The sequence below is a fragment of the Mixophyes fleayi genome, chromosome 6 (assembly GCF_038048845.1).
Source record: "Mixophyes fleayi isolate aMixFle1 chromosome 6, aMixFle1.hap1, whole genome shotgun sequence".
Taxonomy (NCBI): Eukaryota; Metazoa; Chordata; class Amphibia; order Anura; family Limnodynastidae; genus Mixophyes; species Mixophyes fleayi.
The window spans coordinates 5,155,455-5,180,746 of record NC_134407.1 but is presented as its reverse complement, the minus strand read 5'-3'; the positions used below and the strand labels follow the sequence as shown (position 1 = coordinate 5,180,746).

Here is a 25,292-nt window from a genome sequence, read left to right as displayed (position 1 = left end):
GGCGTACCTGGCATGCAGTTTTACATAAATGAACAGTTATAGTACAATAATACAGCCTGATAAAAGATTATAACAGGATTAGATTTATTAACACATTCCATTCCAGAGAAAATCAGCTATAAAAATGTCTTCTTGCAATTATTGACCTGTTCCTGTACTCTAAGCTCATGTGATCACTCAGAGCCAATGTGCTGAGGGCTGGCAGATTGATGATGTCACAGGATGTTTCTGAGGAGCTCACTGAGCATGCTCCTGCCAGTACATGGGCTGTTCCTTCTTTCAGTAATACTGATGAATATTCATATCTCCCAGAAGATAGCTAACTTCTTGCAGACATGTAAAAATGTGATCATAGAAGAAATCATATGTAACACGCAGTACAGATAACATGTTTAGTTTTATGCATAACTGCCAGCAGTCCTGATTTTTTAAGGACAGTTCCAGGTTTTTAGCAACCAATAGAGGCGCGGCCTATTAAAAAAAAAAAAAATGGGTGTTGGTGGATTGGGAGTGTGACCAATAGTCCCTGATTTTCCAATCTGGAATGTTCGGGGTTTCTCAATTCCGGTCCTCAGGGACCCCTAACAGTCCATGTTTTCCATATCTCCTTGCTGGAGCACAGGTGTATTCGTAACTGACTGACACATTGTAACAGATCTACAGGTGTAATCATTACTGACTGACACATTGTAACAGATCCACAGGTGACACATTGTAACAGATCCACAGGTTATACTAATGAGTCCACTTGTCGTTCTTCATCTACCTGCTGTAATGGTCTGTTCTAAGATAGATGTGATGATGAATGAGAAACTGAGGCATGTGGCCCCTTTATGATCCTGGCAGTGTGGGAGCTGGGGGCCAAATCTGCCTGAGATCAGCCTGTGTTTGTATATCAGTTGTTGTCCATATCTGAGGAAGTGGCGTCTGCTTTTCTGGATCTCATCTCCCCTCCCATGGATACAACTATAGATAATAATATTTACTGTGCTTGGACTATTTTACTATATTTATTCCTATCCACACAGGGAAGTTAGAACCTTTTTTACTGTCCTGTGGATGCCATAGACTCTACTGAGAGACCAGGGTCAAGGCTTGTGAGGGGGGCCCCAGGGGCAGAATCTATTTGTGGCCACAGCATGTACATACATATATACATACATACATACATACATACATACATACATACATACATACATACTCACACACATACACCTAGCTGATCCTAGTACAGGTCAGACTGATCACATTTACACGATAAAGTGATATAGTGATAATGAGCCATGTTTACATAAATGTTACCAAGTCAAGAATCTATCTTTTTGCAATAAAATTACTTGTAATGATCTGCCAGAGTGGGGGAACCCCTAAAATCCAACCCCGGCCGCAGCTTCATCCCCATCATCATTTATTTATATAGCGCCACTAATTCCGCAGCGCTGTACAGAGAACTCACATCAGTCCCTGCCCCATTGGAGCTTACAGTCTAAATTCTCTATCATACATAGACAGACTGAGAAATACTAAGATCAATTTAATCAAAACGGAAACCCACGCAAACTCGGGGAGAACATACAAACTCCCCACAGATAAGGTCATGGTCGGGAATTGAACTCATGACCCCAGCGCCGTGAGACAGAAGAGCTAACCACTGAGCCACCGTGCTGCCCATGGGGCATGTATTATATCGAACCCTGGCTGGGACATGTGTAATATCTGCCACATCTTCCCTGAGCTTCTGAGTGTTACCCAGAGAAACATCAAACGTGTCAACAGGAAGACTCAGCTCAAACCTGGGGGACCAGGCGTAGAGCCGGCCCGGCTACACGTAAGGGCTCGCGCGGCGTCACATTCATGACACCGGGATGTTTACTTGTTGTTTATACACGGAGTCGGCGGCCGGCTCGGGATATCTGCAGCAGCGCTGTACTCCCTGCACTCACAGTAAAGAGCAGGGATTTGCCCTTAGGCTCTGAAACCTGAGGCCTCCGTCTCCCAAGTTTCACTTTCCTACTGCAGAAAGCCTCAGGCTAAGTAAGCCGATGATCCCCCCCCTTTCACCCTCTCTACCCACCCTGTTTAACCCTTCCTTTACCTATACACTCCTCATCTAGTAATGCAGTGTAATAGCTGCGGTTATCTGCCCTACAGATAAGAAGAGTTGTTATAACCATTTATACAGTGGCAACATATTGAAAAATCAGAAATGTTAGCTGCCCCAGTGAAGCTTACAATCTAATTTCCCTAACCAAGGCGTAGAAGCCAGGGCAATCTCACCCATCATACCGACAGAGGATGGCCAAGCCAAAAGCCTGGTCAGTAACGGCACCAAGGCCCCAGCGCTGCGACACCTCTTGTTTTATGCACGCAACGGGCCTGAGTCATTAAGGAGAGCACAGCATAAACAAGGAGTTAATTTGCACCTTGTCAAAACCAAGGAGGGGGAGGTAGTTTTAAAATGTGGGGACAAGTTTATAGTTGGGGTCGAGCTTGTCCTAGATCAACTTTAAGTTTCAGTATAAAAATAAAGCTGCTAAACATTTGTGTGAAACAGCCAGTATGTATCTTATGTGCAAAATAATAAACTCATTTGCACCCCTTGTATTGTAACATGGTTTGTCCAGGAGATAACTTACTCCTTTATTTGCTTTTCTCTCCTTAATGACTCAGGCCTGGTGAGTACAGCACTTATGTATGAATTCCTCACAGATATCCCCAACTCTTTGTACATTTGTATTTATTAATATGAGTGGGATCAGCTGAAGTCCATTAGCAGCAATAATCTCATACAGTCATACTGTCTTGGATATGGTAGAACATTTTTAAAGTTCCCAAACAATAACTTTTAAACAACATCTCTCTCAGACAGGAAAAGCTCAGCAACATATAACATCCGTCCTGTACAATACAATGTCCCTTTAAATGTAAGTGAACCTTGCACAGACCTACGCTGCTTATATAAAGAGCAAGTGAAGCTATTATCTGACATTTATATATGAAAGGTTGTGTATTACTGAGCTGAATGTCATACATGAAATAACTGATGGCTTAATAATAAACTACATGTGTCCACCCTACTCTCGCTCACTCTTCTGCAGCAGGCGGCCATGTTAGGGGGAGGAGCTTCTCTCACAGAACAGACACAGAGTGACTGACAGGTCTGCAGAAATGCACAGTGTGAGTTGGTGGATTCATACACAGGGGCGGGGCCAGTGATGTTACAGAGCTGTATCAGATCCACTCAGGACACCGTCCCGATGATGTGGGAAGAGCTTCAGCTCTTCGTAATGTAGGGGTTGGTAAGATTTTAATTTTTTTTTCCTTTTGTCTTAATTTGTTTTAATTTCTTTAAATCCAAAACTAAAAACTAAGTGAAGAATAACCGGATCAGTATGTACTCTTGGCACAGGAAGACCACACTAACACCGTCTGTAAAGCATGGGACAATACGATTGCCCAATTTCATCACACACGTTACAGACAAAATTGCCTCATATTACCCACAATCTCCATTATCAGCGGGCATGATTATTCACAGGGTGTAACACACAGACCCTGGCGATGGCTTACTGCGTGGTATGTTCCTCGTGTCCAAAAAGTAGGGATCATTCCTTATAAGTTAGAATGCCAATGTCTGTATATATTCTATCAGGTAGAGAAGTGTAGGGTTTGGATGCAGCTGAGCAATATAATTGCCAGATCACCGTACGGTCGTATTTTTACCAGTGTCCTAGAAGGAAGACGGCAGCCATGTTGTTTCTGGTTGCCTGGTAACAGCACAGTATTCGCTTTACATCCCTCAGGCTCCGTTTTCTGAGCAGTTAGCGAGGAGGTGTAATATTTCCGGCAGGAGATTCCATGTCACGTATTGTTCTCCTCTCCGTGGCCTACAGCAGAGGCTTAATGTCCCTACTTAACAGGGATTTACCTCATCATTTCTCACACCCAAAAATAATTAAACAAACACTGGAAACTGCAAAAAAAAAGCACTTGTGTTGGGGAAGGAGGGGATTGTTCAGACATGGAGATGTTTATGTTTTGCAGCAGGCCAGAAAGCAAGTTTTTCCCACTCAAAATAAAAATGATGAAAAGACCCTGTATTTGTGAGTTCCTGGGACTGGCATCACTACACCCTTTAATGGCGTCTCTTTCAAAACTGCACAGTACCCAAACACCCCCCTCGCTGAGCGCAGTGTAGAGTTTGTGTGGTTAATTCTCCTCTTCCAGCTTTCAGTTGGTCCATCCCCATAACTCTATGTCACATGGGGTCCCTGCTGCTTTCACTGTCCGGTTGAATGGAACCGTAGGAGATTTAGTTTATAGAGGGCTGCAGACTTCTTGTTTCTAAACTCTATAAATACACTTAGTAAAGCTGATTTGAGATGTTTACATTTTTATAATTTAGAAAACATTATGACACAATCTGCATATTTTTTCCCAGCTTTTGTTTTTGTACAGATCTGGCTGTTGGTTAATCAATAATTAATATGTGATTACAGAGGATTTAAAACCCAACACTACAGTGACTACATAATTCAGAGGCTTTATCTATAGTTATCTTTTAACTTGTTCTGACATATTTAGACACTGGGCCACAGAGCTTGCACTTTAGGTGCAGGATTTGTTGGTGGCGGTTTTGTGTATATTGTGTTATTCATGGGCGTATTCATTAGGGATATCTCATTCTGATCAGTCTGTTGAAACTCGCCGTTCTGCTCCATGTGTCAGTCATCATTTGGTTTTAACAAGTTTTCTGTTGAGGAGCCCCGGAGCGACGATGGGATTGAAAGACAGGGAACGTAATTTAGTCTTTCAGTATTGGCATTGTGACCTCCCCTTTCCTTAAACATCTGCTTCCATTGTCCGTGGGGATGTATAGACGATGGGTGGAGACCTGAACTGTTATACAGAACAATTCCAGCTGAAATCAGATCTATGGAGACGGCCTGATTCTCTATAGAAAGGTGTTTCATTTGCCCCACCCGAATATTTGCATTCTTCAACACACACACACACTTGTAGCTGGTCACCTTGTAACAATGTGTTTATGCTGCACTTATTCTGAGTATTACCTGGTTTTTTTTTATATGGCTGTCAACGCACCACCTGAAGCCAACAATTGTAAAAGGGAACTTTACACTACATATAATGCAGGTTTATTTTTCTACAAATATTCAATAAAGCGTCCGGATATGAGAGTTGCTAATCGGGTTTGCTGTACTTTTACGTTTATAAATATACGTGGCAGCAACCTCCATGAATTGCTCAACTCATTACTGACCATTCAATGGAGGCAGCAGGAAGTCACAGACTGAGGGTTATATAGTGGAAGGAGCAGGGTCCCCCCAGCAGCACAGAGTATATCAGGGTGTTAGTGATGCGTTAGTCAGGACAGAGCTGCATGTGACAGGGGCAGTGACATGATGTGAGGAGGGGAATGGAGGCAGCTGGAAGCCACAGACTGAGAGTTATATAGTAGAAGGAGCAGGGTCCCCAGCAGCACAGAGTATATCAGGAGATTAGTGATGCTTTAGTGAGGACAGGGCTGCATGTGACAGGGGCAGTGACATGTTGTGAGGAGGGGAATGGAGGCAGCAGGAAGCCACAGACTGAGGGTTATATAGTAGAAGGAGCAGGGTCCCCAGCAGCACAGAGTATATCAGGAGATGAGTGATGTGTTAGTGAGGACAGGGCTGCATGTGACAGGGGCAGTGACATGATGTGAGGAGGGGAATGGAGGCAGCAGGAAGCCACAGACTGAGAGTTATATAGTGGAAGGAGCAGGGTCCCCAGCAGCACAGAGTATATCAGGAGATGAGTGATGTGTTAGTGAGGACAGGGCTGCATGTGACAGGAGCAGTGATATGATGTGAGGAGGGGAATGGAGGCAGCAGGAAGCCACAGACAGAGTTATATAGTGGAAGGAGCAGGGTCCCCCAGCAGCACAGAGTAGTGATGTCACACTGACACTAAAAGATTTTGGCAGTAATTGCACCTCCTATAAAATGAAGTACATACATCTGACTTGTTTTTTAATAATGGTTTAATTTACTGTTGAGTTCTAGGAGTGCATTTTAATGAAGTGGGCATTCTGAGAGGTCTGTCTAGCTGTTGCTTTCCCTTCAGCTGCCCAGCTTGATCTTGGTTCTTAGAAGCTGTATGTTGGCTATCTGGACTTACAATGATATAGAGCATTTTGTGTTGAGTGGCCACACGGTTCCTCCCTGTCCTGATGAGTTATTCTGTAAATCCACCAGACTTTGTCACTTTCTGCAGAGTGTTGCAATCTATTTGCCTGGGTTACACAGCTGAAGTTGTGGAGTAGAGGGAAAGCAATGGGGAGGGACTGACATTTGAAAGTATTTGCCATGTATCAAACGCCATGGGCTTCTCTGTGGCATCTGGATTCATTTAGCTCTCACGGCAGTAGGGCTGTGTCTCATATCCGCCAACCCGTAATGTTATATAGGCAATGATCCTGCCCTGTCTTAATGTAATTGAAAATTATGCATGTTGTAGACTCTGAGCGCTGAAATGTAGACTCGTAAAAATCTGCGGTTCAGGTAGCCTGTGGAGATTGGATTTGGCAGACAATGAAGCTTTTATGTAGAGTAAGAATTATAAACTACTGCCTGTATATTATATTGTAGCCAGAGTCACTTCTGGACCTGCAGATTCAGGTCTGACATCTCCTGTACATCACCTCTGCTGAAGGGACCCTCAGCGTCTGGCGGGAGATTAAAATCACAATCTCTGCAGGGAACCTCTCAATGATTAATCCACATTTCTAAATTCAGCTGGATTTTCATCAGCTGATTCCTAAATACACTTCCTTACTGATACCAAATAAATCTGTATCTGTAAGCGTGTTTAGATGTATTTCTGTAGGTCCATGTACATTACAATAATGGTGAGGTTGTGTTTTCTCAGTGTATCATATATATACATAACAGGTGATGGTAGTGGATAAGTGACATGTGCTGGCTGTAACAACAACATTACAACTTTAGCGTCACATATTGACATGGTGCCAGCTGTAGTAATAGAACAGGCTGTAATGACCATTATCCATGTATTATGTACAGTTTGTGGTAAAACATTCAGGCTGTATCCTTTGTATATGTGTTTGTGTGTGTTTCATTGCTGATCTTTGCATATTGAGGTTCTACATGTTTCATACATTGACACTGTGTAGAGCAGGAAGACCTGACAATGTATAAGTATAGGAGACGTTGTGTGTGACTAACGGTGTCTCAGTTGTGTTTTGCGACGGTGTCTCGGGTCTGACTGTGTCTCAGGTGTGCTGTGTGACTGTGTCTCTGGTGTGCTGTGTGACTGTGTCTCAGGTGTGCTGTGTGACTGTGTCTCAGGTGTGCTGTGTGACTGTGTCTCTGGTGTGCTGTGTGACTGTGTCTCAGGTGTGCTGTGTGACTGTGTCTCAGGTGTGCTGTGTGACTGTGTCTCTGGTGTGCTGTGTGACTGTGTCTCTGGTGTGCTGTGTGACTGTGTCTCAGGTGTGCTGTGTGACTGTGTCTCTGGTGTGCTGTGTGACTGTGTCTCAGGTGTGCTGTGTGTGGCGGTGTCTCGGGTGTGCTGTGTGGCGGTGTCTCGGGTGTGCTGTGTGTGGCTGTGTCTCAGGTGTGCTGTGTGACTGTGTCTTAGGTGTGCTGTGTGACTGTGTCTCGGGTGTGCTGTGTGACTGTGTCTTAGGTGTGCTGTGTGACTGTGTCTCAGGTGTGCTGTGTGACTGTGTCTCTGGTGTGCTGTGTGACTGTGTCTCAGGTGTGCTGTGTGTGGCGGTGTCTCAGGTGTGCTGTGTGACTGTGTGCGATGGTGTCTCAGGTGTGCTGTGTGTGGCGGTGTCTCAGGTGTGCTGTGTGACTGTGTCTCTGGTGTGCTGTGTGACTGTGTCTCAGGTGTGCTGTGTGACTCTGTCTCAGGTGTGCTGTGTGACTGTGTGTGGCTGTGTCTCAGGTGTGACTGTGTGTGGCTGTGTCTCAGGTGTGCTGTGTGACTGTGTCTCGGGTGTGCTGTGTGACTGTGTCTCGGGTGTGCTGTGTGACTGTGTCTCAGGTGTGCTGTGTGACTGTGTCTCAGGTGTGCTGTGTGTGGCGGTGTCTCAGGTGTGCTGTGTGACTGTGTGCGATGGTGTCTCAGGTGTGCTGTGTGTGGCGATGTCTCAGGTGTGCTGTGTGTGGCAGTGTCTCAGGTGTGCTGTGTGACTGTGTCTCTGGTGTGCTGTGTGACTGTGTCTCAGGTGTGCTGTGTGACTGTGTCTCAGGTGTGCTGTGTGACTGTGTGCGATGGTGTCTCGGGTGTGCTGTGTGACTGTGTGCGATGGTGTCTCGGGTGTGCTGTGTGACTGTGTGCGATGGTGTCTCGGGTGTGCTGTGTGCGATGGTGTCTCGGGTGTGCTGTGTGACTGTGTGCGATGGTGTCTCGGGTGTGCTGTGTGCGATGGTGTCTCGGGTGTGCTGTGTGACTGTGTCTCAGGTGTGCTGTGTGACTGTGTCTCTGGTGTGCTGTGTGACTGTGTCTCAGGTGTGCTGTGTGTGGCGGTGTCTCAGGTGTGCTGTGTGACTGTGTGCGATGGTGTCTCAGGTGTGCTGTGTGTGGCGGTGTCTCAGGTGTGCTGTGTGACTGTGTCTCTGGTGTGCTGTGTGACTGTGTCTCAGGTGTGCTGTGTGACTGTGTGTGGCTGTGTCTCAGGTGTGACTGTGTGTGGCTGTGTCTCAGGTGTGCTGTGTGACTGTGTCTCGGGTGTGCTGTGTGACTGTGTCTCGGGTGTGCTGTGTGACTGTGTCTCAGGTGTGCTGTGTGACTGTGTCTCAGGTGTGCTGTGTGTGGCGGTGTCTCAGGTGTGCTGTGTGACTGTGTGCGATGGTGTCTCAGGTGTGCTGTGTGTGGCGATGTCTCAGGTGTGCTGTGTGTGGCAGTGTCTCAGGTGTGCTGTGTGACTGTGTCTCTGGTGTGCTGTGTGACTGTGTCTCAGGTGTGCTGTGTGACTGTGTCTCAGGTGTGCTGTGTGACTGTGTGCGATGGTGTCTCGGGTGTGCTGTGTGACTGTGTGCGATGGTGTCTCGGGTGTGCTGTGTGACTGTGTGCGATGGTGTCTCGGGTGTGCTGTGTGCGATGGTGTCTCGGGTGTGCTGTGTGACTGTGTGCGATGGTGTCTCGGGTGTGCTGTGTGCGATGGTGTCTCGGGTGTGCTGTGTGACTGTGTCTCAGGTGTGCTGTGTGACTGTGTCTCAGGTGTGCTGTGTGACTGTGTGTGGCTGTGTCTCAGGTGTGACTGTGTGTGGCTGTGTCTCAGGTGTGCTGTGTGCGATGGTGTCTCGGGTGTGCTGTGTGACTGTGTCTCAGGTGTGCTGTGTGACTGTGTCTCAGGTGTGCTGTGTGACTGTGTGTGGCTGTGTCTCAGGTGTGCTGTGTGTGGCGGTGTCTCAGGTGTGCTGTGTGACTGTGTGTGGCTGTGTCTCAGGTGTGCTGTGTGACTGTGTCTCTGGTGTGCTGTGTGACTGTGTCTCAGGTGTGCTGTGTGACTGTGTCTCGGGTGTGCTGTGTGACTGTGTCTCAGGTGTGCTGTGTGACTGTGTCTCAGGTGTGCTGTGTGACTGTGTCTCAGGTGTGCTGTGTGACTGTGTGTGGCTGTGTCTCAGGTGTGACTGTGTGTGGCTGTGTCTCAGGTGTGCTGTGTGCGATGGTGTCTCGGGTGTGCTGTGTGACTGTGTCTCAGGTGTGCTGTGTGACTGTGTCTCAGGTGTGCTGTGTGACTGTGTGTGGCTGTGTCTCAGGTGTGCTGTGTGTGGCGGTGTCTCAGGTGTGCTGTGTGACTGTGTGTGGCTGTGTCTCAGGTGTGCTGTGTGACTGTGTCTCTGGTGTGCTGTGTGACTGTGTCTCAGGTGTGCTGTGTGACTGTGTCTCGGGTGTGCTGTGTGACTGTGTCTCAGGTGTGCTGTGTGACTGTGTCTCGGGTGTGCTGTGTGACTGTGTCTCAGGTGTGCTGTGTGACTGTGTCTCAGGTGTGCTGTGTGACTGTGTCTCAGGTGTGCTGTGTGACTGTGTCTCAGGTGTGCTGTGTGTGGCGGTGTCTCAGGTGTGCTGTGTGTGGCGGTGTCTCAGGTGTGTTGTGTGACTGTGTGCGATGGTGTCTCAAGTGTGCTGTGTGTGGCGATGTCTCAGGTGTGCTGTGTGTGGCGGTGTCTCAGGTGTGCTGTGTGACTGTGTGCGATGGTGTCTCAGGTGTGCTGTGTGTGGCGATGTCTCAGGTGTGCTGTGTGTGGCAGTGTCTCAGGTGTGCTGTGTGACTGTGTCTCTGGTGTGCTGTGTGACTGTGTCTCAGGTGTGCTGTGTGACTGTGTCTCAGGTGTGCTGTGTGACTGTGTGCGATGGTGTCTCGGGTGTGCTGTGTGACTGTGTGCGATGGTGTCTCGGGTGTGCTGTGTGACTGTGTGCGATGGTGTCTCGGGTGTGCTGTGTGCGATGGTGTCTCGGGTGTGCTGTGTGACTGTGTGCGATGGTGTCTCGGGTGTGCTGTGTGCGATGGTGTCTCGGGTGTGCTGTGTGACTGTGTCTCAGGTGTGCTGTGTGACTGTGTCTCAGGTGTGCTGTGTGACTGTGTGTGGCTGTGTCTCAGGTGTGACTGTGTGTGGCTGTGTCTCAGGTGTGCTGTGTGCGATGGTGTCTCGGGTGTGCTGTGTGACTGTGTCTCAGGTGTGCTGTGTGACTGTGTCTCAGGTGTGCTGTGTGACTGTGTGTGGCTGTGTCTCAGGTGTGCTGTGTGTGGCGGTGTCTCAGGTGTGCTGTGTGACTGTGTGTGGCTGTGTCTCAGGTGTGCTGTGTGACTGTGTCTCTGGTGTGCTGTGTGACTGTGTCTCAGGTGTGCTGTGTGACTGTGTCTCGGGTGTGCTGTGTGACTGTGTCTCAGGTGTGCTGTGTGACTGTGTCTCAGGTGTGCTGTGTGACTGTGTGTGGCTGTGTCTCAGGTGTGACTGTGTGTGGCTGTGTCTCAGGTGTGCTGTGTGCGATGGTGTCTCGGGTGTGCTGTGTGACTGTGTCTCAGGTGTGCTGTGTGACTGTGTCTCAGGTGTGCTGTGTGACTGTGTGTGGCTGTGTCTCAGGTGTGCTGTGTGTGGCGGTGTCTCAGGTGTGCTGTGTGACTGTGTGTGGCTGTGTCTCAGGTGTGCTGTGTGACTGTGTCTCTGGTGTGCTGTGTGACTGTGTCTCAGGTGTGCTGTGTGACTGTGTCTCGGGTGTGCTGTGTGACTGTGTCTCAGGTGTGCTGTGTGACTGTGTCTCGGGTGTGCTGTGTGACTGTGTCTCAGGTGTGCTGTGTGACTGTGTCTCAGGTGTGCTGTGTGACTGTGTCTCAGGTGTGCTGTGTGACTGTGTCTCAGGTGTGCTGTGTGTGGCGGTGTCTCAGGTGTGCTGTGTGTGGCGGTGTCTCAGGTGTGTTGTGTGACTGTGTGCGATGGTGTCTCAAGTGTGCTGTGTGTGGCGATGTCTCAGGTGTGCTGTGTGTGGCGGTGTCTCAGGTGTGCTGTGTGACTGTGTGCGATGGTGTCTCAGGTGTGCTGTGTGTGGCAGTGTTTAAGGTGTGCTGTGTGACTGTGTCTCTGGTGTGCTGTGTGACTATGTCTCAGGTGTGCTGTGTGACTGTGTCTCAGGTGTGCTGTGTGACTATGTCTCAGGTGTGCTGTGTGACTATGTCTCAGGTGTGCTGTGTGCGATGGTGTCTCGGGTGTGCTGTGTGCGATGGTGTCTTGGGTGTGCTGTGTGACGCTGTAACCTGGGAAATGTGAGTTCCCCAACTTTCATTTTCATTTTGCTGCTGCATGAATTTAATACTCCTCTCATAGCAGCATATTATGTTTATAATGTAATGTTTTATGCTCCTTTTTCTAACCTTGTTCTTCTCCCTCCCAGTACCTGCAGATGAAATGGCCCCTGTTGGACGTACAGGCCGGAGGGTTACAGAGTAGACAAGCGATGAAGGACGCTAGATCTCCGTCTCCGGGTCACATCGTTGTAAGTAACACACTTATATTTGCACTATTTGTTGAATTTCGGGCACTTATATTTAGAAATGGAGATTTGGGCCGATAAGACACAGTCGGTGGGGGAAGAGAAAGATGATATTGATGAATATAAATGTTTTTTTATTTAAAATATATTTAATATCCATATCCCTATAGTTTATGACATTGTACAGAAAGCCCAGTTATGCTGCAAACTTCACATAAGAGTAGTCTCAATGTAACAATAATCTGAGTGCTCTGGAGGGCCGCGAAGTGAATTGTATTTGTTTCTTGTTTATGATCTAGGAAGATTTTTGTGAATCTAATTGAAGAGTTTTCAGTTATCTTTAAATATGATGCCATTAACTGTATCCTTAATCATGATGTTGATATAATTAGCCTGTTATATAAGAGAAGTGTCTGTTGCTTTGTGTATAGTCATTAGTGACGCACACCTACACACACATTTATAGATGGACCAATATATAGGAGAATGCAGTATATTAATTAAATAGGAAGCTGTGACATTACTGGCTGCCTGCACTGTAAGCAGGTCTGCATAGGAGAAAATATTCCACCCTTGTAAAGTTGTCTGTTATCCGTTCTCCCTAACATGCCATGTATCATGGATTTCCCCAGTATAAATCTGAAGTATAGGAGGATGTGCTGAGATGGTTGAAGCTCTATTTTGTTCAGCTTTGAGGACACGACAGAGGCGCTGTTCACGCAGTTAGACAATCCCAACTTTCCATTATAACTTTGCCACTTAAAGTAAATAAATACATTTCAAAGTCAATTTGTTTTTCTCTTTTCCCTGCAAAGTTCTGTGAGTGCAGATTAACGAGAGTTCATCACAAACACTAAGTCTGGTTGTAGCTGTAACCTCCGTTTTATGCATCTTGTGACCTTCCGGACCCTCTATTTCTGCCATTTCTCTTTCATTTGATTGTAATAATTTGAAGTCTCCAGAATGTTTGCAAATCATTAATGGATACACAGGTCTATTAGGGCGAGTGAGATAGGCCAACCCAGGCTTCGTATGTGCCTTTAATTGTGACTGCACCAAGGTGATTCCTCTCAGTTATCAGATTTATTCATCCTCAGATTTTAATAAAGTGGAGTCCCGGGAGGAAGCTGCACAATCGCTGGTTGTGGAGATGTACTTCCGTTATACGGCTAGTGAATCGCTGGTTGTGGTGATGTACTTCCGTTATACGGCTAGTGAATCGCTGCTGGCTGCTCGTGGAGATGTACTTCCGTTATACGGCTAGTGAATCGCTGGTTGTTGTGATGTACTTCCGTTATACGGCTAGTGAATCGCTGGTTGTGGTGATGTACTTCCGTTATACGGCTAGTGAATCGCTGCTGGCTGCTCGTGGAGATGTACTTCCGTTATACGGCTAGTGAATCGCTGGTTGTGGTGATGTACTTCCGTTATACGGCTAGTGAATCGCTGGTTGTGGTGATGTACTTCCGTTATACGGCTCGTGAATCGCTGGTTGTGGAGATGTACATCCGTTATACGGCTAGTGAATCGCTGGTTGTGGTGATGTACTTCCGTTATATGGCTAGTGAATCGCTGCTGGCTGCTCGTGGAGATGTACTTCCGTTATACGGCTAGTGAATCGCTGGTTGTGGAGATGTACTTCCGTTATACGGCTAGTGAATCGCTGGTTGTGGAGATGTACTTCCGTTATACGGCTAGTGAATCGCTGGTTGTGGAGATGTACTTCCGTTATACGGCTAGTGAATCGCTGCTGGCTGCTCGTGGAGATGTACTTCCGTTATACGGCTAGTGAATCGCTGGTTGTGGAGATGTACTTCCGTTATACGGCTAGTGAATCGCTGGTTGTGGTGATGTACTTCCGTTATACGGCTAGTGAATCGCTGCTGGCTGCTCGTGGAGATGTACTTCCGTTATACGGCTAGTGAATCGCTGGTTGTGGTGATGTACTTCCGTTATACGGCTAGTGAATCGCTGGTTGTGGTGATGTACTTCCGTTATACGGCTCGTGAATCGCTGGTTGTGGAGATGTACATCCGTTATACGGCTAGTGAATCGCTGGTTGTGGTGATGTACTTCCGTTATATGGCTAGTGAATCGCTGCTGGCTGCTCGTGGAGATGTACTTCCGTTATACGGCTAGTGAATCGCTGGTTGTGGAGATGTACTTCCGTTATACGGCTAGTGAATCGCTGGTTGTGGAGATGTACTTCCGTTATACGGCTAGTGAATCGCTGGTTGTGGAGATGTACTTCCGTTATACGGCTAGTGAATCGCTGCTGGCTGCTCGTGGAGATGTACTTCCGTTATACGGCTAGTGAATCGCTGGTTGTGGAGATGTACTTCCGTTATACGGCTAGTGAATCGCTGCTGGCTGCTCGTGGAGATGTACTTCCGTTATACGGCTAGTGAATCGTTGGTTGTGGAGATGTACTTCCGTTATACGGCTAGTGAATCGCTGCTGGCTGCTCGTGGAGATGTACTTCCGTTATACGGCTAGTGAATCGCTGGTTGTGGAGATGTACTTCCGTTATACGGCTAGTGAATCGCTGGTTGTGGAGATGTACTTCCGTTATACGGCTAGTGTATCGCTGGTTGTGGAGATGTACTTCCGTTATACGGCTAGTGAATCGCTGGTTGTGGAGATGTACTTCCGTTATACGGCTAGTGAATCGCTGGTTGTGGAGATGTACTTCCGTTATACGGCTAGTGAATCGCTGGTTGTGGAGATGTACTTCCGTTATACGGCTAGTGAATCGCTGGTTGTGGTGATGTACTTCCGTTATACGGCTAGTGAATCGCTGGTTGTGGAGATGTACTTCCGTTATACGGCTAGTGAATCGCTGGTTGTGGAGATGTACTTCCGTTATACGGCTAGTGAATCGCTGGTTGTGGAGATGTACTTCCGTTATACGGCTAGTGAATCGCTGGTTGTGGAGATGTACTTCCGTTATACGGCTAGTGAATCGCTGGTTGTGGAGATGTACTTCCGTTATACGGCTAGTGAATCGCTGGTTGTGGAGATGTACTTCCGTTATACGGCTAGTGAATCGCTGGTTGTGGAGATGTACTTCCGTTATACGGCTAGTGAATCGCTGGTTGTGGAGATGTACTTCCGTTATACGGCTAGTGAATCGCTGCTTGTGGTGGGCACAGAGAGTAGCACAGGGCTTCTTTGGTTGTGTTTTTGTTTAAACTCGGCCCTTTTGTTCTGCAGAGGAGCCGTACTGCTACATTCCTCTCAAGTCATTACCTTGCGCTCTCCTCCGACTGCCAAGTGGTTAATACATGAGAGGGAAGAGAATAACCCTATTATGATGCAAATCTGCTGCTGGCCAAATATCTCCGCAGCAGGTGATCGGATGCTAAACCTGATGGAGCACAAGCTCCTTCTTGTTAGAAAATTTTCCCATAAAGGCGACGGCCTTCACTACAAACAAAATCCATAATTAAGTGGTAATGACTGTCGGGGAGGGCATTTCCTGGCTCTTAATGACCAGCTTCAGGGGCTGTGGACTGAGGAGACCAAGTCGATCATTAAAATTATGCCTAAAACAAGTCATATTCACTCCAGCGGCTCTGCAAACACTAGAACCTGCTCACCCGGGGGAGCCCTTCTTGTGAAGGTTTCTCTGATGAACCTTGGGCATTTTTAGCATTTTAGGCTTCTGACATGAAAATAATTGCAATAAGGCACTCTAATTATTGAGCGGCCTCCAGCGAATGAAAGAAGAGAGAGAAATTGCTAGTGCTACCCAAGGAGCAGATCCTGGATGTTAGGCAACGCGGGCCACGGGGTCAGCAGTACATCCTAATTATTACCACAGACACTTGTACTGCTTAAGATGGGGAATTCTGAACTAATATTCTGTTGGAGAAATTGCATCTCCATCACAATGTACCGCTGTCTCCTTCACGTGTGGTCATCACCAACCTGTACCCTCATAGATACCGCTATCTCCTTCACGTGTGTCCATCACCAACCTGTTCCCTCATAGATACCGCTATCTCCTTCACGTGTGGTCATCTCCAACCTGTTCCCTTATAGATACCGCTATCTCCTTCACGTGTGGTCATCGCCAACCTGTTCCCTCATAGATACCTCTGTCTCCTTCATGTGTGTCCATCCCCAGCCTGTACCCTCATAGATACCGCTGTCTCCTTCACGTGTGGTCATCGCCAACCTGTTCCCTTATAGATACCGCTATCTCCTTCACGTGTGGTCATCGCCAACCTGTTCCCTCATAGATACCTCTGTCTCCTTCATGTGTGTCCATCCCCAGCCTGTGCCCTCATAGATACCTCTGTCTCCTTCACGTGTGGTCATCACCAACCTGTTCCCTTATAGATACCGCTGTCTCCTTCATGTGTGTCCATCCCCAACCTGTTCCCTCATAGATACCGCTATCTCCTTCACGTGAGGTCATCACCAACCTGTTCCCTCATAGATACCTCTGTCTCCTTCATGTGTGTCTATCCCCAGCCTGTACCCTCATAGATACCGCTGTCTCCTTCACGTGTGGTCATCGCCAACCTGTTCCCTTATAGATACCGCTGTCTCCTTCACGTGAGGTCATCACCATCCTGTTCCCTCATAGATACTGCTGTCTCCTTCACGTGAGGTCATCCCCAACCTGTTCCCTCATAGATGTTGCTATCTCCTTCACGTGTGTCCATCACCAACCTGTTCCCTTATAGATACCTCTGTCTCCTTCATGTGTGTCTATCCCCAGCCTGTACCCTCATAGATACCGCTGTCTCCTTCACGTGTGGTCATCGCCAACCTGTTCCCTCATAGATACCTCTGTCTCCTTCATGTGTGTCTATCCCCAGCCTGTACCCTCATAGATACCGCTGTCTCCTTCACGTGTGGTCATCGCCAACCTGTTCCCTCATAGATGCTGTTATCTCCTTCACGTGTGTCCATCACCAACCTGTTCCCTCATAGATACCTCTGTCTCCTTCACGTGTGTCCATCACCAACCTGTTCCCTCATAGATACCTCTGTCTCCTTCATGTGTGTCTATCCCCAGCCTGTACCCTCATAGATACCGCTATCTCCTTCACGTGTGTCCATCACCAACCTGTTCCCTTATAGATACCTCTGTCTCCTTCATGTGTGTTTATCCCCAGCCTGTACCCTCATAGATACCTCTGTCTCCTTCACGTGTGTCCATCCCCAACCTGTTCCCTCATAGATACCGCTATCTCCTTCACGTGAGGTCATCACCAACCTGTTCCCTCATAGATACCGCTGTCTCCTTCATGTGTGTCCATCCCCAGCCTGTACCCTCATAGATACCTCTGTCTCCTTCATGTGTGTCTATCCCCAGCCTGTACCCTCATAGATACCGCTATCTCCTTCACGTGAGGTCATCACCAACCTGTTCCCTCATAGATACCTCTGTCTCCTTCACGTGTGGTCATCACCAACCTGTTCCCTCATAGATACCGCTGTCTCCTTCACTTGTGTCCATCCCCAACCTGTTCCCTCATAGATACCGCTGTCTCCTTCACGTGAGGTCATCACCAACCTGTTCCCTCATAGATACCGCTGTCTCCTTCACTTGTGTCCATCACCAACCTGTTCCCTCATAGATACCGCTGTCTCCTTCACGTGTGGTCATCGCCAACCTGTTTCCTCATAGATGCCGCTGTCTCCTTCACGTGTGTCTATCCCCAGCCTGTACCCTCATAGATACCGCTATCTCCTTCACGTGTGTCCATCCCCAACCTGTTCCCTCATAGATACCGCTGTCTCCTTCATGTGTGTCCATCCCCAACCTGTTCCCTCATAGATACTGCTATCTCCTTCACTTGTGTCCATCCCCAACCTGTTCCCTCATAGATACCGCTGTCTCCTTCATGTGTGTCTATCCCCAGCCTGTACCCTCATAGATACCGCTGTCTCCTTCACGTGAGGTCATCCCCAACCTGTTCCCTCATAGATACCGCTGTCTCCTTCATGTGTGTCTATCCCCAGCCTGTACCCTCATAGATACCGCTGTCTCCTTCACGTGAGGTCATCACCAACCTGTTCCCTCATAGATACCGCTATCTCCTTCACTTGTGTCCATCACCAACCTTGATGATTGCCTCGACAGTGTAAACACAGGAATTCCAAATTCAGTATCTGTGTGTTCGCTGAAATAACTCTCACACTTTTGAAGGATATTCCAGATGTATAAAACCTTATTGTGAAGCCTCTGAAACTTTTATCATTGAAGTTTAATTGTCATCTGATTGGTCTCACATTACATCTGATGCCTGGTAACACTGTGACCACACTTGGCACCTCCCCCCTTCCTTGTTTAGTCCCTTGTGCTCATTACAAATGGTTTATTTTGGCAGTTACCTCCTTTCTGTTCTGCAAATGGATACAAGCTTGTGAAAGTCCGGCTGAGTTATGCGGCCTTTATTCCTTTATTTATAGAAATACGCAGCAAGAATCCTGTGCTGTAAATAACTTTCAAGATGTTGTTAAAACAAATATTTGCCTTGATATTAAAGATGTGGTCTCGCCCTTGTCATGGGTGTGGGCCGTGTCCAGTGGGGCAGCACCGAGGGGCATTTTCAGGGGAGGGCTGACGAAGTTTAGCCGTAGGGCAGATGCCCCCGCAGCCCAGCCTGCCCCTGGATACTTTATATAAATGATCACAACTGACTATGAAGTCCCTGATAACTGGAGTGGGGCCATTACTGCTATATTTCTCAGCACAACATATAGATGTATCACATATCTGTCCATCATTGTGGATCCTACTGCAACTCTGTGTTTAGTTGGTATCATTTTGTTTGACCATGGTTACAGTGAATGAGCTTCTATGACGGAGTGATGTGTACAGTGAGTGTGACTTGGAGCAAATTATGACGATCAGAAAGATGGGGTTTGGTCTGTAACGGAGGAAGAATGTCAATATTACCTTAACCTCTCTCTTATTAGATTGCCCTCTTTTGTATTCCATGTTTTATTACTCTCTATCTCCATTCTTTATGTTAATGAGCACCAGTGGGTGTGGTTCAGTTAACGCCACCTCAAGTTTGCTCGACAACACGTAATGTAGACTTTATCAGACAGTCAGTACTCCATATGGTAAAAGTTGCCAATTATTCTATTTTTTTTACACCCTAAAGACTTCTTCATAGTCTATTGTTACATTTTACATTGTTCTTAAAATGCCTTTAATGGAAGAACTTTTTCAGATCCCTCCACATTTATAGAATGTCCTCCCAGGTATAGGTAGTTAGAAATACCAGCAGTGGCATCTTACAGTACAGTGCTGTGATAAACCTGTCTCTAGCTTTTATCATTCTCACCTATTGGCCAGAGTGTATAATTACCTTCCACAAACTGATGTGTAATCAGCAAGTCTGTACTGTCACCCTGCTATATGTACACCCTCCTATAGAGGGCGTACTCGTCAAGAGCTTATCATCGTAATGTATGGCCCCTAGTTGTTGGCATTGCAGACAGAGCCGTAACTTAGAATTCTAGTGCCTGGGGCGAGAAAGACAAACGCCGCCCCCCTAAACCTAAAATATTCCTAAATTGCGCCCCCCTTCAGCGTTGCGCCCTGGGCGGTCGCCCCCTGTCACACAGCCATAGTTACGGCCCTGATTGCAGATCCCAGCAGATAATATTGATTGTTCATCTGGGTGACAGGCAGTCTGTATCCGAAGATCTACTCCCTGTACTCCAGATTCCTAACGTCACTTAGGGGACAAGAATGAAATCTGGATACTTGTACAGCATGTTCTGCGAGCGGATGGAGAAATTACAAGGACGTGCAGTCAAAATGCCAGGGACATTTTTGGGTTTGTGTTGCTGGCTGGCGTGATTTAGTGCATATTTACGACTTCCATTTGTAAAACCTGACTTTAAGCTTTTTTTTATATATTTATTTTTTAGCATCTGGGATCTTGTGGTTGATAATTGTTATGTAGGAAAAGGTTAAATATGTTTAGAAAAGGATATCGGTCTGTCTATCACATAGATATCTATCATCTCTCTCATATCTATCTATCTATCATCTCTCTCATATCTATCTATCTATCTCATATCTATCTATCTATCTCATATCTATCTATCTATCTATCTATCTATCTATCTATCTATCTATCTATCTATCTATCATCTCTCTCATATATATCTATCTCTCTCATATCTATCTATCTATCTATCTATCTCATATCTATCTATCTATCTCATATCTATCTATCTATCTATCTATCTATCTATCTATCTATCTATCTATCTATCTATCTATCTATCATCTCTCTCATATCTATCTATCTATCTATCTATCTATCTATCTATCTATCTATCTATCATCTCTCTCATATCTATCTATCTATCTATCTATCTATCTATCTATCTATCTATCTATCTATCTATCTATCATCTCTCTCATATATATCTATCTCTCTCATATCTATCTATCTATCTATCTATCTATCTATCTCATATCTATCTATCTATCTCATATCTATCTATCTATCTCCCATCTATCTATCTATCTATCTATCTATCTATCTATCATCTCTCTCATATCTATCTATCTATCTATCTATCTATCTATCTATCTATCTATCTATCTATCATCTCTCTCATATCTATCTATCTATCTATCTATCTATCTATCTATCTATCATCTCTCTCATATCTATCTATCTATCTATCTATCTATCTATCATCTCTCTCATATCTATCTATCTATCTATCTATCTATCTATCTCCTATCTATCTATCTATCTATCTATCTATCTATCTATCTATCTATCTATCATCTCTCTCATATCTATCTATCTATCTATCTATCTATCTATCTATCTATCTATCATCTCTCTCATATCTATCTATCTATCTATCTATCTATCTATCTATCTATATATCTATCATCTCTCTCATATCTATCTATCTATCTATCTATCTATCTATCTATCTATCTATCTATCTATCTATCTCATACAGATCAACTAACAGGGGTCACCTAGTATTGCACTGGTCTGATTTATAATGTGTAGCAGTTTTTATATATTAGCAAATTATTTGGTAAATAAACCAAGAATGCTATTTAAATTAAGATTTGTTGCGTTGTCGTTATGTTGTTTTGTGAGGTTTCCTTCCAGCAGTCAAACAATTGTTTACAACCCAAAACTTATTCTTTTATATATCTAGATATATCTCATATATATCCATCCATCTCATATCTATCTGTCTATCTTATATCTATCTCATAAATATCTTTCCATCTCGTGTCTATCTTGTATCTATCTATCTCATATCTATCTGTCTATCTATCTGATATATATCTATCTAACACTGACCTGACATTGTCCAGTAAAATGACATCTTTGACTCCTTTTCTTATACCTCAATGAAGCTTTCTATCAGATGCTCTGAAATACAACTATAATAAAGTGAAAGCAGCCTATTGTAAAGTAAGCAGTGTCTTCAGATCATCAATTACTCTCCCCTCTATAAATAGCCTGCGCTTGTTCTAAAAGACTGTAAGGGCCCTTCCAGATTTAAAAGCCCCTCATTAGTTCTGTCTGTTGACTTGTTTGTGCTCAATGTGAATCTTTTCTTGACTGTGTTCCATGAACTCTGTATTCTTCATGTCGATACAATGTAACAGTTCAGTTCTGCAGTGAAACATGCTCTGTCCTGAAAGCTCGCCCAGCGTTCAGCTGCCAGAGTCCCTATGTAAATATATTCTCTCTTTGAGAGCCGTGTGCTACTTTTTTGGCCAGGTTGCAAGTGTATAAATCAGATGGCACTTCTGCTGCTGCTGCCATTAGTTTTTTGGCAGAGGATAGAATGGAGCTTTACTTAAATCCTGACCTATAGTAATAAATTAGACGTTTAACTTGTATAAGTGTGCTGATAGACGCGCAGAAGAAACAACATTTGCAAATATTTTAACTGTGGTAGACTTGTAACACAATAGTGCGATCATGTCTGTGTGTAGAAGCAGCGCTTGATTTGTGATGAAAAGCTGACAAATAATGGCTGTTCCTGGCAAGCTGACACCTTTTAGTTTATCTCTTATACCGAGAGAGTCAGAGGGGTTTAGGGTTGTGGTTAATGTGGGGGTTTGACTTGCGTCTCTATTCCTTCTTTGCCTCTCTTACTCCATTTTATTTCCAGCCATAAATCTAGAGTGGTTCTATCCCTCCTTGGCAGGTTGAAATGTCTTTTATTGCCTTGGCCGGAAATTCCCCTATGTTTGGAACCACACAAGTCTTCTCTTTTTATTTTTGTTCATAGTAAAGTTGTTGTCACGTAGTTATTAAATATATACATTGATGCAGTAATATCAAGTTCAAAATCTCCGTTATATCAAGTTCATAAAATAAATAAATCTGATCTTCTTGTAGCAATCTCCAGTTCAGAAATTATTCATTTCTCACTCAATCAGATTTGTCAGAATGAATCTGGATAAATCTTCCTACGTTCCATTTATTCAGATAAACTGTAGAAGACATATGGACTCGTGAAGTGGTGTAATAAGCGTGTAGATAGTGTACTACAGTTATGAAAGCTGCATTTGCTGAAACTTTTCGCCAGTTGTGTCTAACCCAATCCAAATCAATATTTTTAAGGGCCATGCGCGTTGATTTGTTTGTTTGTGCTGTCTCCACGGCTGATGGCTGCTATATATATGGCCGACTTCACTAATGGTCTTCATGAGATCCGGCCAATCAGCCAGACCACCGATAGTTTGGATCATTGCACACAGATTGGTAGTTTTGGCAATCACGCTGAATGTCTCAACATGTATGTGGCCATCTTCCTTTCCCCAGGACTGTCCGTTTTCATGGACATCATTGAGCGTTTTCCTGGTGATGTTTGTCATATAGAGATAAAAATCAGCTGCAAATATTCACTTGATAGCAGCGAGTATATTCTCTGTGTCTGATAATTGTCAGACACCATTGATTTAAGTGGGATTGCATTTTCCAGTAGAGGTTGTAAATACAAATATATGTACGCTTATGTAATATATGTGTGTGCATATCTATCTATCTATATCTATATATATATATATATATATATATATATATATATATATATTCTCAGTGTTCAAAGAACTTTTTTAAAAGTTTGAATTACTGAAATGATTGTTGGTCATTACTATGTTACGGTATAATTTGATTTTTTTTTTTGCATTAAAGGTCTACATTTTATATGTGTGTTGGTCTGTTCATTTCTTTGAACACAGAGGAACTAGTGTTATTTTTATAGACCTTGCACAGTTATCGATTTTTTTTGTTTAGACTGCATCCTTTATTTGGACTATATATGTATTAGTTACTTAATTAACCAGTGGTCTCGCTGGTATACTGAACATGTTGGCAGGGGGTCAGGACTGTTTCGCACAGAGGTTTATTCTGACATAAAACTCCCTAATGCAGCAGAATGCTCTTGGCTTGGTAAGGGAAAGGCTGCGATTAGACCATGTGACCTGCAGTTGGAGGGCACACTGGCTTGTGTTTCCGCATGTGATTTCATGATACACCAATCTTTTCCTGGCCCGGTTCCCAAGCAGTGATGTAGGTGAAGGTCTAAGTAGTTCTAAAAGACTTTTATGTTTCATGAGGGGTGGGGGCCTGTACAAGATACTGGACACAGCAAAAACAGACGCACAGTTCGTACAGAAGTTTCTAGTGGAGAAAAAAAGCCAAGGTGTTATTTTGGAGAAGAGAACAGACTCCCTAGTCAGCTCCAACTTGCATAGTTCTTAAATAATAAAGAAGCTTACGAAGGAAGGCGAAAGAAAGTTACAGAAATATATATATTTCCACCAATACAATTTCAGTAAGTTACCCAGAGAAAATCTATTGTTGTTTATTACTCTCACAGCTTATGATGGGACGGAGAGGACCTCTACAGGTAGTAAGTTAGTGGTGGGAAAGAGAGGACCTCTACAGGTAGTAAGCTAGTGGTGGGAAGGAGAGGGCCTCTACAGGTACTAAGTTAGTGGTGGGAAGGAGAGGACCTCTACAGGTACTAAGTTAGTTGTGGGAAGGAGAGGACCTCTACAGGTAGTAAGTTAGTGGTGGGAAGGAGAGGGCCTCTACAGGTAGTAAGTTAGTTGTGGGAAGGAGAGGACCTCTACAGGTAGTAAGTTAGTGGTGGGAAGGAGAGGGCCTCTACAGGTACTAAGTTAGTGGTGGGAAGGAGAGGACCTCTACAGGTAGTAAGCTAGTGGTGGGAAAGAGAGGACCTCTACAGGTAGTAAGTTAGTGGTGGGAAGGAGAGGACCTCTACAGGTAGTAAGTTAGTGGTGGGAAGGAGAGGGCCTCTACAGGTAGTAGGTTAGTGGTGGGAAGGAGAGGACCTCTACAGGAAGTAAGTTAGTGGTGGGAAGGAGATGACCTCTACAGGAAGTAAGTTAGTGGTGGGAAGGAGAGGACCTCTACATTTAGTAAGTAAGTGGTGGGAAGGAAAAGACTTCTACAGGAAGTAAGTTAGTGGTGGGAAGGAGAGGGCCTCTACAGGTACTAAGTTAGTGGTGGGAAGGAGAGGACCTCTACAGGAAGTTAGTGGTGGGAAGGAGAGGACCTCTACAGGTAGTACTTTAGTGGTGGGAAGGAGAGGACCTCTACAGGTAGTAAGGTAGTGGTGGGAAGGAGAGGATCTCTACAGGTAGTAAGTTAGTGGTGGGACAGAGAGGTCTTACAAATAGCAAGTTTTGAAAGAGGACCTCGCTTAGTGGCATATTCATGGTGGGATGGAGAGGATCTCACCAGGTGCAAGTTTTTGTGGATTGTACAGGACTTAATGTGTGATAAGTTCTGGTAAGCTGGTTATGTTTGGTTGGTCTAGAATTGATTGAAGGAGTAAAATCATCCATAGCTGGAGAATGTTTGACAGCAATTCCTTCTTACTGGCCCTGTTGCATCTACATACTGATACCATGAACCTACCTACCAATACAGGCTCCCTGCCACCCCCTTGTGCCCAGAGGGTGTTACTGTAACACTTAGAGAGTTAGCTCTTTTGTACAATCTATTGTGTGAACTGTCTTTCAGCATTAGATATAGTACATCTGCAAGAATAGAAGGATACTGATTTGTGTGGGTAATGCTTTTGAATAAATGCAATTGAATTGTCTGGTTATAAACATAATGTGTGAATCATTAAGCACTGAGTTGGAATCATTGTAGGGCCTTGAACTAATTCCAACAGTTAAGAGCTGTTAGTATGTGCTCAGAACTGATTTCATTCAATTTGCGTTCCGCATGTAATACAATGACTATTCAGTA

General features: G+C 45.2%; 1 protein-coding gene across 32 annotated transcripts in view; it reads left to right on the top strand.

Annotated features, from left to right (window-relative positions):
* TCF7L2 (transcription factor 7 like 2) overlaps positions 1–25,292 on the top strand; it is a 141,608-nt gene that overhangs the window by 57,753 nt on the left and 58,563 nt on the right. For all 32 annotated transcript variants that reach the window (XM_075215665.1, XM_075215661.1, XM_075215662.1 and 29 more), the window contains one exon: positions 11,926–12,027. In XM_075215665.1, the coding sequence (XP_075071766.1) occupies positions 11,926–12,027 (102 nt within the window). The remainder of the gene's footprint in view (positions 1–11,925; positions 12,028–25,292) is intronic.